We start from the raw sequence: 14,581 nt of genomic DNA on the forward strand, positions 1-14,581 counted from the left end.
CGAGGAGTTTCGCTAGATAAGGCTATTGAAATCCAAAAGTACTTCCATACACCAAAGCGACTAATCGATAACTATCTCAATTACAAGCAAAGCGAAGAAATGGAACAAGAAGCAAAGCTGAAAACACGCCAGATGATGATACATGAAATTTTCAAGAATGAAGTCGGCATTCGTAAAATAGGACCCGCATTGAGCAAGAAGTTATTTCAAGTTTGGGGGGAGCAGCACTAATACTGGTTTGAATTTCAGGTGGCACGGGGGGGGGGAACTTTTTTTGCTCCTCGTTATTGTCCCGCCTACCGGGTAGGCGGCTTGAGGCAAGGACTAACCGACAATGCTCTCTCTCTATTCGAATATGCACTGTTTCTTAGAGAGACGAACTGAATTTGGTAAACATTTTTTCTTGTGTTCTGTGCAAGCTTATCTAGCCATTCTTTTTTAAGAGAATAAATTATTCCATAAATATCTCAGTTTATTCTACGTGTCCTGCCTTCTTTCATATAAATATATTTAGGAGCTTAAGTGAGGTCGTGCTGACTATACTTTGCTACTTCTTCAATCCACTCACCCATGTTCAATATGCGTAAGTTACGCTTTGGCACTCGACGCACCAAGGTGGTAGCCAACGTGTTAGTTCTTATTGCTATACTACTTATATTAGGTGCTGCTTTTTCAAGTAAAACCTTTGGTTTACCACCGGAAATTATCGGTGTGAATGACGATGCTACAGATAAATCTAACAACAATGCTGCTGACCAGATGTTGCCCGGTAACGACGAGGACGAAATAAAGCAGCTTACTGAAGAACGGATAAAGGCTGATAAACTGGTTGAAATTAACAAAAACGAATACAACGACCCCACAGGGGAGAGGCTAAAGATGGCCAAAGATTACTACCAGAAAATCTTCAAGATCTTCCGTAAAGGAGAGCCAAAATGCAAGATTGTTCAGCGTAAAAGTTCGGCTGGAGCAGAGACCGTTGGTGTAGAGAGCATTGACAATTCTCCTGTGCTCACCAAGGAGTATCTTGCCTCTTTCATTGATCTTAGTAAGGACCAGCGGAAAGAATTGACAAAATCGCACGAACTCATGGTGAAGAGCCTTCCTGATAGCTATCCAGAAGGATTATATAAGGGTAATGGTATCGTCTATGTTGGAGGAGGTGCTTTCAATTGGTACGCACTATTGTCCATTCAACACCTCCGTAGACTAGGTTGCACTTTACCCATTGAGGTTATCATCCCTGAAATTGATGAGTACGAGACGGACCTCTGCCAAAGACTCTTTCCAACCTATGGAGCACACTGCATCTTCCTTCCAAAGGTACTCGACAATGACGTTCGGTCGGACTTCTTATTCAAAGGATATCAATACAAGTCGTTGGCACTACTTGTCTCATCTTTTGAGAATGTTCTTATGTTGGATGCAGACAACATTCCTACCACAAATCCTGAAATTATTTTCAAGGCCGAGCCTTTCAACTCAACGGGCTTGGTGGTTTGGCCTGATTTCTGGAAAAGAACAACTTCTCCCGACTTCTACAGTATTGCTGGCATCAAATTGAACGAGAAATCCCGTACCTCGAAAGGTTATGCTAGATATGGTAAATATGAAAAGCCCAACTGTCCTGAAGGTAAGGTGTTACTCCATCAATTGAAAGGCGCCATTCCGGATCCTTCAAGTGAATCTGGACAGCTTCTTATCTCCAAGAAAGAGCATACAAAAGATATTTTGATGGCCCTTTACTACAATTTGTACGGACCCAACTACTTCTACCCATTATTTTCGCAGGGTGCAGCTGGTGAAGGTGATAAAGAAACTTTTATTGCTGGAGCTCACGTCTTGAATCGTCCTTACTATCAAGTGAGACAACTTGTCTCACCCATCGGAATGTACAAGAACGGTAAGTTTAGAGGCGTGGCCATGAGACAGGCCGACCCTATGGCGGACTATCAACTTGGTATCAAATACAAAGACTCTGTGGAACCAGTTAAAGAGGAGCCTAAGATGATGTTCATGCACGTGAACTTCCCTAAATTGGATCCAATTAAGCTGAAAGTAGAGGAATTTGTTTTTGATGCTGAGACCAAGAAAAGAAATAGGTTCTTTGGAGACGACTTTGCTCGTAAGCTTGGCTACGATTTTGAGCTTGCACAGTACCAAAACATGAAGATTTTCGCCTGCGACCCCGACGTTCAGTTCGAATATTTCCGGAAGAAAAACATTAGCCAGAAGGAACTCTGTGACGAGGTTATGTCTCAACTCGAATACTTAGAAAGCACCACTGATGTGGCGGAGTAGAGAGGGGCAAAGGTAAGGAGCAGCCGGCCTGTCGTAATCTATAATCTATTAAATTCATGTATTTCTGCTACTGATTTAGGAACTTTGGTTCCATCATGTAGAGGATGTCGAACCAGTCGTCTATCTGTACAAATTTGATGCTATCTGCGTCGTTGTCCAAGACATCCGAGTTGATATCTGCTACTCTGAATCCCATCTGTCTCAACTGCTTAGCAGCAGACCCGCCTTTCATGATGATTCCCAAATCGCTGTATATCAATGCCAAGACATCGGTTGAGGAATCACCAATGTAGACAAACTTACCCCTTCCCAGGTGATCATTCTTCAGTTTAATTTGAACTAGTTTATCATATCCAGTTCGTATACTGTTGACAGAATCAACTGCTGATTTTCCTGTGCAAATATTAGAGTCAAATGATAACTCGTTGGCTGATACCAGAACTTCACTACCGAATGTCTCCTTGAAGTATTTTTTGATAAACAACGAACTCCAGTTGACACTGAGGATCCCAAATTGTAACTCTTTCCTACAGATAAGTTTACTATAGAACTCAGGAAAACCCGGCTTCACACAAACATCAGTGTATAGAGATTCCAACTGTTGTTTGGTTAATCCTCTAAAAATGTCTAATCTAATACAGGCCTCAAAGGAACTGAGCTCCACTGCTTTCATATCCTTCTGATAAGCTATCTCATTCGCAATGGAGTCACGAGCCCGATACGGCTTCGATGGGAGTTGCCTCGTAATATAATCTTGATAGGAATCCATGTAGATTTTGTAGAAGTAACTCAACTTGTAAGGAGAGTCATCGGGCACCCATCTGAAGAGTAGAGGAATAGTATCCTGAGCAGTGATGGTTTCATCCCAATCGGAGACATACCTAGAAATCTGGTTGAGTCTGTGAGACAGAATCAGATAGTTATGAAGGGCAATTGGCGATTTCATGATTAAATAGAAGGAACAATCATTCAAGATTTTGAAAGATTCATTATTGTTTTTCCTCGAAGGGGGTTCTACCCAACTTACAGTCCTTGTACAATACTACAATTATTTCAACCAAAATTCAATAGATCGTAAAACTAAACACTAACACTAAAACTAGAACTAAAGTTAGTTCTTGTCGGAAAGGAAGACAACACCTGGCAATTGCTTACCCTCCAACAACTCCAAAGAAGCACCACCACCAGTAGAGACGTGGGACAACTTGTTGGCACCACCGAACTTTTTAGTAACTGTAGCAGTATCTCCACCACCAACGATAACAGTGTTACCGGCCTCGCAAGACTTGACACAAGCACTCAAAAGAGCCTTGGTACCAGTGGCAAACTTCTCAAACTCAAAGACACCTGGAGGACCATTCCAAACAATGGTCTTGGCCTCAGCGATAGCGGCAGAGAATTCCTTAATGGTCTTCTCACCGATATCCAATCCCTGCCAGCCTTCTGGAACACCCTCAGCAAGAGTAGCGTAACCAGTCTTGGCATCAGCGGAGAAAGAGTCGGCAGTGACGAAATCGACAGGCAAGTAGATCTTGACACCGTTCTTCTTAGCCTTCTCGACCAACTTTGGAACCAACTTGGCTCCGTTGGCATCGTACAAAGACTTTCCAATCTTGGCATCATTAATAACCTTGACGAAAGTGTAAGCCATACCACCACCAATGATCAATCTATCAACCTTGTCCAACAAATTGTCAATCAACTGGATCTTGTCACTGACCTTAGCACCACCCAAGATGGCCAAAAATGGTCTGACTGGATTCTCCAAAGCCTTGGCGAAGAAAGTCAACTCCTTCTGCATCAAGAAACCGGCAGCTCTCTGTGGTAACTTGAAGCCAACCATAGAAGAATGAGCTCTGTGGGCAGTACCGAAAGCATCATTAACGTAAACGTCAGCCAATGAAGTCAATTGCTCTCTAAACTTCTCGACAGCCTCTGGTGTGGCCTTAACCTTACCAGCTGAAGTTTTCTTTGAACCCTCTTCCTCAGAGTGGTATCTCAAGTTCTCCAACAAGACAACGGCGCCTTCAGGAGCATTCTTGACAGCCTTCTCAACTTCTGGACCAACACAGTCATCCAAAAAGATGACTGGCTGACCTAAAAGCTTCTGCAACTCAACAGAAACTGGTTTCAAAGAGAACTTCGAGTTTCTCTCTCCATTTGGTCTACCCAAATGGGAGGCCAAAACAACAACCTTTGGCTTCTTGTCAAGAACATACTTGATAGTTGGCAAAGCAGCAACAATTCTCTGATTGTTGGTGATAGTCTGACCATCCAATGGGACGTTGAAGTCGACTCTGATGAACACTCTCTTACCAGCGACGTCCAAGTCGGTGACGGAAAGCTTGTTAGATAACGACATTATGTATGAAAGTAATAAACTGTTTTTGCTGTTGAATATCAATTGAGAAAATTCAAAACTCACTGAAGAAAGAAGAGAAAGAAAAAAGAAAGAGACGAAAAGGACAAGAAAGAAGAAAGGCTACAACCAACACTTCTTCTGCTCGGAGTAGCTGATCTCATTTATTAAATACTCCTCAACACTTGGAGGAGAAATTTCGGAGCAGACAGCCCAGCACGGGAAGAGCGCGACTACCGACCAAAAAGAAAAGACCCGGCAGGATTGGGAAAATGGTGAGCATACGGTAAAGCCGTTCGCGCGGTGTGCATACCCGACGCATGTGGTGTAGTCCGATGGTAGAGGACGTCGTCAGCAATGTCTCTGAGCATATACGCCTTCATCACTACTTATAACCATTAATTAAATCATCTTCGAGTTTACGAATGACATTTAAAACCCCAATGAAATAATACTAGTCCCACTACCTGGCCCCCTCTCAATTGAATGGCACCCAATTCACCAAAAAAATAGTTTACCATATAAATCCCTTCCTTCCGGAGTCTTTTCGCAAATTGTCCGTATTGGATGCTTTTCACCGCTCACCTGATCAAATTCAGCAGCCTCCATAGACGTGATTCAATTTACCTCATTGGCATCAAGCCGATTTTCAGCTTTATTATTTTAATTTTTCATTCCTTACCACATGGGGGAAAAGCATGCTTTACTTTCAACTCCGAATCTTCACAATATGGAAGTTAAATCTTAATCTTCCTTAAAATTTCTGTATATACATACTTAAATCGTAGTTGCTTGAACTACAGGAGAACCACAGATTGCAACCCTCACAGTCTCTTTAAATTAGACGCAGCGTAGTTCCTATCTGATCTCATTTTCATCAACCATCAAGCCACATTAAAATGCGGTTTTAACTGAACTCTCCCTCGCTTCACCCTGTAACTCTTCTCAAATGATCACCGAACCCTTTAAACCTGTCCATCCATTTCCGCTCTTGGTTGAGTGTCCATAATCACGGCGGGATATCTTCCGGAGAAAAACTGCGGTGGCGGGCAGACTTGAAAAAAAAAAAGTAAGTTAACGCATACGTCACGAAATAGTGAATCTCGGAGTTTGCGCGAAGCTGTGCGTGCTATGCCATCTAGAAAGATCTTGCTTTGACGGTTATACCACAAAGGAGATCTTTTGCCGAAGGGTTAGGAGACGTCCATTCTGGTATAGAGTATGCCGTACAGATGTAAGGATGTTTTTCTTAAAGGGTGCGTACCAAAAGAGAAATTAGGATTTCAGGATTCAGTTCATTATTATATTATATCATTCAGCAGTGAGTTTTCTCTTCTTTAGGGGGTAAGTATTTCTTGTTACCAATAACAGTTAATGGAGCATAACTGAAGAGTAATTGGCCAAAAAAGTACCCTAATATACAAGTGATAACCACGTAACCATTGTAGTACATCCACATCAACATAATCAAGAAAGAGCAAGCCCATTCCATCATGTAAAGGACCGATTTGAACAAATGCTCCAACGGAGAAGGATAGACCAAAATACTTCCGTCTTTATCTGAATGTGAATGATTAACCAACCATCTGTGCTTGAGCACTCGTGCGATAGGCCTAAAAAATTGTGACACTTTGGAGTCGGTAACACTGTATATTGCATCGCTAGAATCAGAAGAAGAAGCAGCCTTTTCAGTAATATCTGTAGACTCTCCAGCACCATTTTCACAGCAGCAACAAGCGTCAGAATGGGTTTGAGCATATTGAGCCAATTTATACTCAACTATGGCTCGATCGTACTCAACAATCATTCTATGGAACCATAAGTATGCCAAAACCCAGAAAAAGACACCAATACAAGTACCGGCAAACATTCCCCTGGAGTTAACGTGCCATGTCTTAGAGAGAAAGCAAGCATCAATGGTGTACCAATTCCATAGCATAGAAATCTTACACGCGTGGGCAGAAGCAGTGCTACTGGAGCTACTGCTCATGTCCATTTTCTCCATGACTTCGAAGGGAAGAGACATCTTTACCAGCTAGCTTAAATAAAGAAAATTACTTACGTAGATTTGCAAGTTACTTAAGTTCATATATATATACATATGCAAACGGGCTGGCTTAGTTGACAAGAGATTCCGTTAACCCACTTATGACTCTGGCTATCAACCAGTTACACTTTTCCTTCCTTTTTACTCGTTCAAGCAGGAGAATGATGTGATTTGCTGACAACGAGAGACTGTTTGAACCCTGATTGAGGCACTGCTATAGGTTAATTGGGATCCCTGATTTATTTGCTCAATGCAGAGATTAATCTGTTCTTTTCTGAACATGATACAGAACATTTCCGAAAAAGGAAGCTTATGTCGAGATGCGCGGCTGGGCGAGCAGATTTCCTCCTCTTTAGGAGCATTGAGCAACGTTCTCTTCGGCTACGACCACTGAGGGTGAGAACATTTCCTGGGAGAGGAAGGTATGGCAACTTAAACATCAGGAGATGCAACATAGAATGCAAAATGGTCAGATACGCAGAACTCAGCTTGTAGAATCATCCAGAGAGTAAAATTACATAAGAAAGGGATTTCCCCTGTTTGCATTTACTTTATATTGAGAACTACAAAATGTCAGGTATGTCAGGTATGTCAGATATGTCAGGTATGTCAGGTATGTCAGGTATGTCAAGCATGTCAGAGATGATTATGTCTACTGCTACCAGTATGACCATGTCGACTATGGTTACTGGTATGAGTAGTATGTCAGGTTCGAATACAAGCAATAGTTCATCTTCAACAGTGTCAGGAACGTGCACAATGAGCATGCTCTGGAACTGGTACCATAAGGATGTTTGCCTCATCTCCAGAAGCTGGCGAACTAGTACCGATGCTCTATTTGGCGGATCATGCGTTGGGGTGTTTGCTCTTCTTATTGCATTGCTTTGGTTAAGAAGATTCTTTGCAGAATACAAATTGGAATGTGGCAGACACGCAGGGGCTGAAGTAGAGGGCAGACTTGCCTCTGGTACTCAATTGACGATCAGAAAGGCGGCCTTTTCCGATTCCGATCTCATCGAAAACGGCATGTTTCGAGACTGGTGGACTGTAGTGGCAGAAACGTTTTCACATCGGTGGTACTGGTGCCTTAACAAAGATCGAGCCATAGTGGAAGGTGATAACATTTACGTTTATCCAACTATGATGGAGCACATAGTAAACTGTATCCTAGATACAATAGAATGGAGTGTGCATCACGTGGTGATGCTTCTCTTCATGTATTTCAACGGCTACATTTTTATATCGTGTATGATTGGTGCTGGTGTGGGCTACTTCATTTTTGATTACGAACCAGCCAAGAAGACTGTTGGTTGTTCTGCACTAAAGCGCTGCTGTATATAAGAGCACACTTAAACTACAGATAATATCAGATAAATAAATAGATAATAAATAAGTTAAGAATGTATTATTTCTTGGGGTCATTTCTCTGGTAGCCTAAATACCCCTGTGCCCTGCACTCAGGAAGCATGTCCAAGTATTTATCAGCCAAGTTCCTGCACTCCTCGTAACCATTAGGACCATTTACCTTGAAGCAATTCTCTAACGCCTTTCTAACAAATTTCACCATCTCCACTTTCACAAACTGCTCTTTTAGCATTGATTCCTGGGCAGCTTTCAAGTCTGCATGGTTTCTGTAATCAATTTCATCAAACGAAACTTCAGGAGCGTGCTCGAATTTAGGTCTTCCTTCTAAAAAATAGTCAGTATTTATAGCAATGAGCGTTGCATTCATTAACATTACCTACCAGTCATCTTGCTTTATAGAACTTAAAGCCTGACTATACACCCGACATCTGCGCTTAGAACGTCAAGAGTGGGCCCGTTAACAATTTTTTTAACCTTGTCGCAATTCGACGAGAATATGGTGTAGAGATGGAAAAGCAGGGCTTCCCCCAGTGATCTCGGCGAAACTTTTTTTTTCCACTTCCACTAATTGAACAAGTTCACCGACTTCTGCCGAGAACTGTGAAAACAAACTACTACTACATATTTGTTCTCCTATTTATTATCCTTTTTCTTTTCACGAATTGTGTGTGTTACTCAATCTTTAATTGCAGAGTGCTGTTGTTGATAGAAAGACAGATATAGTTTCATTTGTCACTATGGCTGTCACACCATTACTTAAGCTAAATGCCCAAGCTATAGCCATTACACATACTGTGTGCTCAATAAGTGCTTTCCTTGTCGCTTTAATCATTGGATGCTGCCTTCACTACTACAAGATTGTTCGGAACGAACACTATGGTTATCCTGATGAATGGTTTCCTAGTGTCTCCGCCACTATCGGTGATAGATATCCCGAACGATCTGTCTTCCAGATTTTGATCGCTCTAACGTCCGGTCCAAGGTTTTTACTCTTGTTCGCCGATTACCTATGTCTTTACAGATCAAACTCAGTACTACCCAAGTTTGCCTTGATCTCAGGAATTGTGAGGACTGTGTCCTGTGGTGGATGGGTTTATATCACTTCCACCGACGACCACGATTTTCACGATTTCTGTATGATTGCTTACATTGTGTTGACAATTCCCTGGGATGCTTCCATCACTTTGCTTTCACCCCCCGGTTCTATCCAACGTAGACGCAGAAAATACACTGCCATTCTTTTCTTTGCCTCTTTGATACCTTTAATTTACTTGTTCATCCAACACAAGGTTCACAAGGTTCCGGGTGCTTACTCTCACTACGCCTACTTCGAATGGTCTCTAATAATTTTGGATATTACCTTTGATGCTTGGTCTATTAAGGACTTTGAGGATTTGTACATCGAGGTGAGAGCTTCCAGAGACAATGACGACTACTTCAACGTTAATTTTGAGGCAAAGGCTATCCAGGAAAAGCAGAACGAAAAGCACGAGATTGGTAATGAACACAATCATCTCGTTCCTAAGTCTTCCAACGCTTCTTACTTGCGCAGTCTTGTTGATATTGTCAATTCCTTTATATTCTGGAGTGTTTATACCTCGCTTTACTTGTGCATTTGGTATTTCCCTCTTTGGAACATGGGTATATCTGGTTATGAGGCTTCTGCCGCAGCAACCTTTGCTCCTCTTCTTCTTTGTATTCCTGGGGTTCAACGTTTGTTCACTGCCAAGCCTCAAGTGGCAAGATTCCTATGCTGCCTATTCGGTATCGGAGCATACTTGGTCACAGAACCGGCCACTCGTTTACTCATTATCGCTGCCGGTGTTGCTTTCGGTTGTATTGCATTGGCCACGGAAATTTCTGCTTACGGAAGTCTCAACAATGTTGGCGCCATCAGGTCATACGCAACTTCGTTCACTCTTGGCGTGGCTCTATCTTCTTTGGCCAAATTCGCCTTTTGGACTGAAAACCCTATCTGGCCGATCATGAACAGTAAAACTGGAGGCTGGAATAAGACTGGTTTGACCGTTGGTTTGATTTCTGCTTTATTTACTAGACTTCCATCGCGGACACTAAAACGAGAAGAATCAGATGCTGCTAAAGAATCAGCAGATGCTTCTACCTCGAGTCCTTCCTTCCTTCTCACCGCATTTGGATTTGGTGCCCTTATCTTTTCCATTTCTGCCATGCTCACCGACACTTCTACCATCATCTTGTGGACGTGGGATGGATATCCAGTGAGGGGCCCAACTCCCGTCCCTTACGGTGCTGTATCTCTAACGGCCATGTGCATTGGTATTTACTTAGGTATGCGTCATGGAAGCCGCAAGTTCATCAAACTCCTAACAGCACAGGGTGTTGTTGGTGCCTTCTTGCTCTATAAATTCCGTCATTGGGTCGGTTATATGGGTGGCCTAATGTACATTGTCTGGCTTTCTGGCATTATTCCTGTGTGTCTCCACCAGATGTCCAAGTTCCACCGTAGAACTGGTAGCATCTTTTTACTATCATTTGTGGTTACTTGTATTATAACGTTGATGCATGTTTGGATTGTCGCATATGCTTTTGTCCCAGGTGGATCATATTTGAGGGAAAGAACCGATATAGTGCTTGGCCTCTCAGTGGTGCTCATCGTTGGTCTGGTGCTTAATTACACTTCTCCCGTTGTTAATACAAACCGTACGAACCCAGCCCTCAAAAAGACAATCAATTTCTGTATTGCCATCGCCGTACTTTCCTGTATAATTGCCACGCAAAGAATTCCTAAGGAGAAGCCTGTTCCATATCATCCGGATTCCCGTGTCCTTACAACAGGTATCTGGACGATCCATTTTGGTTTAGATAATGATATGTGGGCCTCCCAAACTAGAATGATAGATGCTATGAGAGATTTGGAAGTCGATGTGTTTGGAATGTTGGAAACGGACACAGAGAGAATCATTATGGGTAACAGGGACTTGACGGAAAGAATTGCTGAAGAACTTAATATGTATACCGACTACGGTCCAGGTCCTAACAAACACACATGGGGATGTGCATTGTTTTCGAAATTCCCTATCTTGAATTCTACCCACTATCTAATGCCATCTCCAGCGGGTGAATTGGCTTGTGCTATTCACGCCACGTTAGATGCTTACGGCGAGCCTGTGGATGTTGTTGTATTCCACTCGGGCCAGGAGGAAGACGTAGAAGATCGTCGTCTTCAAAGTAATGGTCTTGCAGAAGTTATGGGTTCCAGCGACAAGCCAATGATTCTTATGAGTTACTTAGTGACGAAGCCATTGGAAGGAAATTACAACACGTATGTCAGCGACAAGTCTGGTATGCACGATATCGACCCATCCGACGACGACCGTTGGTGCGAATACGTCTTGTACAAGAGGCTTCACCGTATTGGCTATGCTAGAGTTAGCCGTGGAACAATTACCGATACCGAGATCCAATCTGGTAAGTTCATTGTTCCTAAGTCGGGCGAAAGTTACGATGAGACATACTCTCAGAATAGAATAGAGGAATCCGTTGTGCCCGAGGATATGAGATATCCAAAAATTTTCTACGGTGAAGGTGTTAGAGGTCACCACTATCACGTGTTTGACGAACCAAGATACTTCGAGTAACCAACTACTTCGAGTACTCAACTAATTTAATTTTTGTGTCTTTTTTTCCTGTACCCCGCATGTAGTTGCGTCATTAATGATTCACCTAGCTTATATATTGTCCCTACAAGGAATTGGTGATCCGTACGCGCTTGCCATATAAGATGGTAATTCTAAACGAGGATATTGAAAGAGATCTCGCTTACAGTTGCAAAATATCTTACAACGGGCATATTTCCAACGTTGCTTTCTTTATTTGGCTGTTTTCCTTACTTCCTTTTCGTGCTTGTGGGATCTGAGACCCAGACGCAAGGCTTACAAGGCATTTAATAATCATTTCTTTCTTACCCCACTAAATCGAGGCTGTCAAACATGCTTACTGTTCATCTCTTTAGTTTTTTTTACTTTACAGAGGGCATCTGAAAACTCTGAATAATGCCGCTTCTGCCAGGAATCTAATGCCGTTGACGGGAAGAGGCATCCGACCTGTTCAGCTGACATTTTTTTAGACGCGGTTAAATGCCGCAGTATTTCCTTATTCGTATCTATCAAAAAAGCTAATCATTGGGTAAGAAAAAGAAAGAAAACGGTTATGCATGAAAATAATTACTTATTCTGCTACGAGAAATATAAAGATCAATTATGTCATGACCTTCAAATCTGGAGAAGCGGAAAAACCACTATGCCTCATCTTTTATACCCCAGTAAGAGACATGATGCAACATTCATAGGGAATAACTTTTGTCACATAATGTCTCGATTGGAGTAAGCTAGAATGCCACTGCTCCTTACCCATTTTCATTTTTACAACAATTTCTAACGGTGTGGAATCAAAAAAGAGATTGTCTTATCTGTCTTCTGAAAGACGACGTTCCGCAATGGGTCATTCCCGGTGCGGTAGCTCTTGACATTTCTTTTCCAAGTCATTGATCCTGTCTGTCGCTTATATTATCGGTAATTTGTCCTTTGGTCCAACAGCAATAACAATAATATATATATATATATACAAACAGATCTCAAATTTCCTTTTCAATAAGGATTTTATTTCCTTCTTCAATCATGAATCATTCGATTAAAGACCTCGAGCAAGGCTCGTCTTCAAAAGAAAATGAGCAAATCGAAATTAAGCTTCAACCTGCCGATGACGATGAGAGATCTACCGACGATGAGAGTTATTTGAATGTCATTGAAACTAAGGGTGGCTTGAAAAGAAGTCTTAAGGCAAGACATGTCCAGTTTATTTCTATTGCAGGTGCTATTGGTACTGGTTTATTTATTAGCACTGGATCTGTACTTTCAAAATGTGGTCCCGCTCCACTTTTGATGGGATACACGATTCTCTGCATCTTTGTTTGGTCAATTATGAATCTGCTTTCAGAAATGGTGACCTACATACCTTTACCTGGAAGGTCCACTCCTTATGCTATGTGCTTGCGTTATACAGGAAACAAATCTGCAGCTTTTACGGAAGGATTAAATTTGGCTTATGCCCAGGCTATCTTGACTCCAGCTGAAATTTCAGCTGCGGCATTTATTGTGTCTTACTGGTTGGATTGGAATCCTGCTATTTGGATTTCAATATTTCTTGTGTTGATCGTTGCTATCAACATGTGCAGTTCCGGTACATTTGGAGAAATTGAGTTCTGGATTGCAGCCATTAAGATCATTACACTAACCGGGTTGATAATTGTGGGAGTAGTAATTTTCTTTGGAGGCGGACCCAGTCAACACGGTGTGTTAGGTTTTAGATACTGGAAGAATCCTGGATCATTTAAGGAATTTCTTGTTGAAGGAGCTACCGGTAAGTTTCTAGCAGTTTTGGAATCCACGGTCAAGTCGGGTTTTGCTTTCGTCCTCTCTCCCGAGTTGATTACCTGCTGTGCTGCTGAGGCAGAAGACCCAAGAATTAACTTACCGAAAGCCACCGAGAGATTCATCTATAGATTGATTTTCTTTTATGTTTGTGGTGCTCTAGTTATTGGTATCATTGTCCCTTATAATAGCAGTCGGTTGATGTCTGCCATTAACGAAGGTGCTCAAGGTGCTGCAGCTTCTCCATTTGTGATTGGAATTCAGAATGCAGGTATTAAGGTGTTGAACCACATTGTCAATGCCGCCATTCTCACTTCTGCCTTTTCAGCCGGTAATTCCTTCATGTTCGGAGCCTCCAGAAATTTACACTCCATGGCTGTGAACGGAGCCATCCCAAGAGTTTTTGCTAGATGCAATAGATTTGGAGTGCCATATTACTCGGTTGCTGCAGTTGCGGTTGTCGCATGCTTGGCATACCTCACTGTGTCCAATGGTTCTTCGACAGCATTTACTTGGTTGTCCAACATTTCTACAGTGTCTGGATTCCTGTCTTGGATTTTCATCAGCATAACTTACATTCGGTATAGGAAGGCCATTGCATATCATCATATGGAATCGAGGATCACTTATAGACCACCGCTACAAAAGATTGGTGCCTATTTTTGCGTAGTAATCTTCACCGTCATCACGCTTGTTAATGGATTCCCGGTGTTTTTCGACTTCAACGCTGCTGATTTTATTGCTGCGTACATTACCGTTCCTATTATTCTAGTCTTATATTTTGGACACGCTATTTGGACGAAAAATTGGAGGTTATTTGCTCCTCCTGAAGAAATTGACTGTATTACCGGATTAAAAGAAATCGAAGCCGAACAGGCAGCTTACATTCCCAAGAAGCCAAGAAATATCTTTGAAAGGATTTGGTTCTGGATTGCCTGAAGAAAGAAAAAATCTAAAGGTTAAGAATATAAAAAAAAGCGCTTGGGGTTTTACTTATAAATATGGGGTTTACCTGTTTACGTAACAATAGCTTTACGGTAATAAATTTAGTTGAACTCAAAGCAGGGATGTTAGTCAAACAGATACAAGTTGTTCTTCATT

General features: G+C 42.0%; 7 protein-coding genes across 7 annotated transcripts; 3 read left to right on the top strand and 4 right to left on the bottom strand.

The window, feature by feature from the left end:
* Positions 1–570: 570 nt before the first annotated feature.
* FOA43_000136 (uncharacterized protein) lies at positions 571–2,301 on the top strand (the record flags this gene model as incomplete). Its single annotated transcript, XM_038920471.1, has 1 exon — positions 571–2,301. One exon carries the CDS (start codon positions 571–573, stop codon positions 2,299–2,301), a length of 1,731 nt encoding a protein of 576 aa, XP_038776399.1.
* Positions 2,302–2,368: 67 nt separating this feature from the next.
* On the bottom strand, positions 2,369–3,247 carry FOA43_000137 (uncharacterized protein; the record flags this gene model as incomplete). Its single annotated transcript, XM_038920472.1, has 1 exon — positions 2,369–3,247. One exon carries the CDS (start codon positions 3,245–3,247, stop codon positions 2,369–2,371), a length of 879 nt encoding a protein of 292 aa, XP_038776400.1.
* A 165-nt stretch (positions 3,248–3,412) lies between these two features.
* Positions 3,413–4,663, bottom strand: PGK1 (phosphoglycerate kinase; the record flags this gene model as incomplete). Its single annotated transcript, XM_038920473.1, has 1 exon — positions 3,413–4,663. One exon carries the CDS (start codon positions 4,661–4,663, stop codon positions 3,413–3,415), a length of 1,251 nt encoding a protein of 416 aa, XP_038776401.1.
* Positions 4,664–5,975: 1,312 nt separating this feature from the next.
* Positions 5,976–6,594, bottom strand: FOA43_000139 (uncharacterized protein; the record flags this gene model as incomplete). Its single annotated transcript, XM_038920474.1, has 2 exons — positions 5,976–6,554; positions 6,586–6,594. 2 exons carry the CDS (start codon positions 6,592–6,594, stop codon positions 5,976–5,978), a joined length of 588 nt encoding a protein of 195 aa, XP_038776402.1.
* A 1,518-nt stretch (positions 6,595–8,112) lies between these two features.
* FOA43_000140 (uncharacterized protein) lies at positions 8,113–8,459 on the bottom strand (the record flags this gene model as incomplete). The annotated part of the gene is made up of 2 exons (XM_038920475.1): positions 8,113–8,396; positions 8,453–8,459. 2 exons carry the CDS (start codon positions 8,457–8,459, stop codon positions 8,113–8,115), a joined length of 291 nt encoding a protein of 96 aa, XP_038776403.1.
* Positions 8,460–8,809: 350 nt separating this feature from the next.
* On the top strand, positions 8,810–11,689 carry FOA43_000141 (uncharacterized protein; the record flags this gene model as incomplete). Its single annotated transcript, XM_038920476.1, has 1 exon — positions 8,810–11,689. One exon carries the CDS (start codon positions 8,810–8,812, stop codon positions 11,687–11,689), a length of 2,880 nt encoding a protein of 959 aa, XP_038776404.1.
* A 1,038-nt stretch (positions 11,690–12,727) lies between these two features.
* FOA43_000142 (uncharacterized protein) lies at positions 12,728–14,419 on the top strand (the record flags this gene model as incomplete). Its single annotated transcript, XM_038920477.1, has 1 exon — positions 12,728–14,419. One exon carries the CDS (start codon positions 12,728–12,730, stop codon positions 14,417–14,419), a length of 1,692 nt encoding a protein of 563 aa, XP_038776405.1.
* Positions 14,420–14,581: the final 162 nt, after the last annotated feature.

Source organism: Brettanomyces nanus, chromosome 1 (genome assembly GCF_011074865.1).
Source record: "Brettanomyces nanus chromosome 1, complete sequence".
NCBI classification, from domain to species: Eukaryota; Fungi; Ascomycota; class Pichiomycetes; order Pichiales; family Pichiaceae; genus Brettanomyces; species Brettanomyces nanus.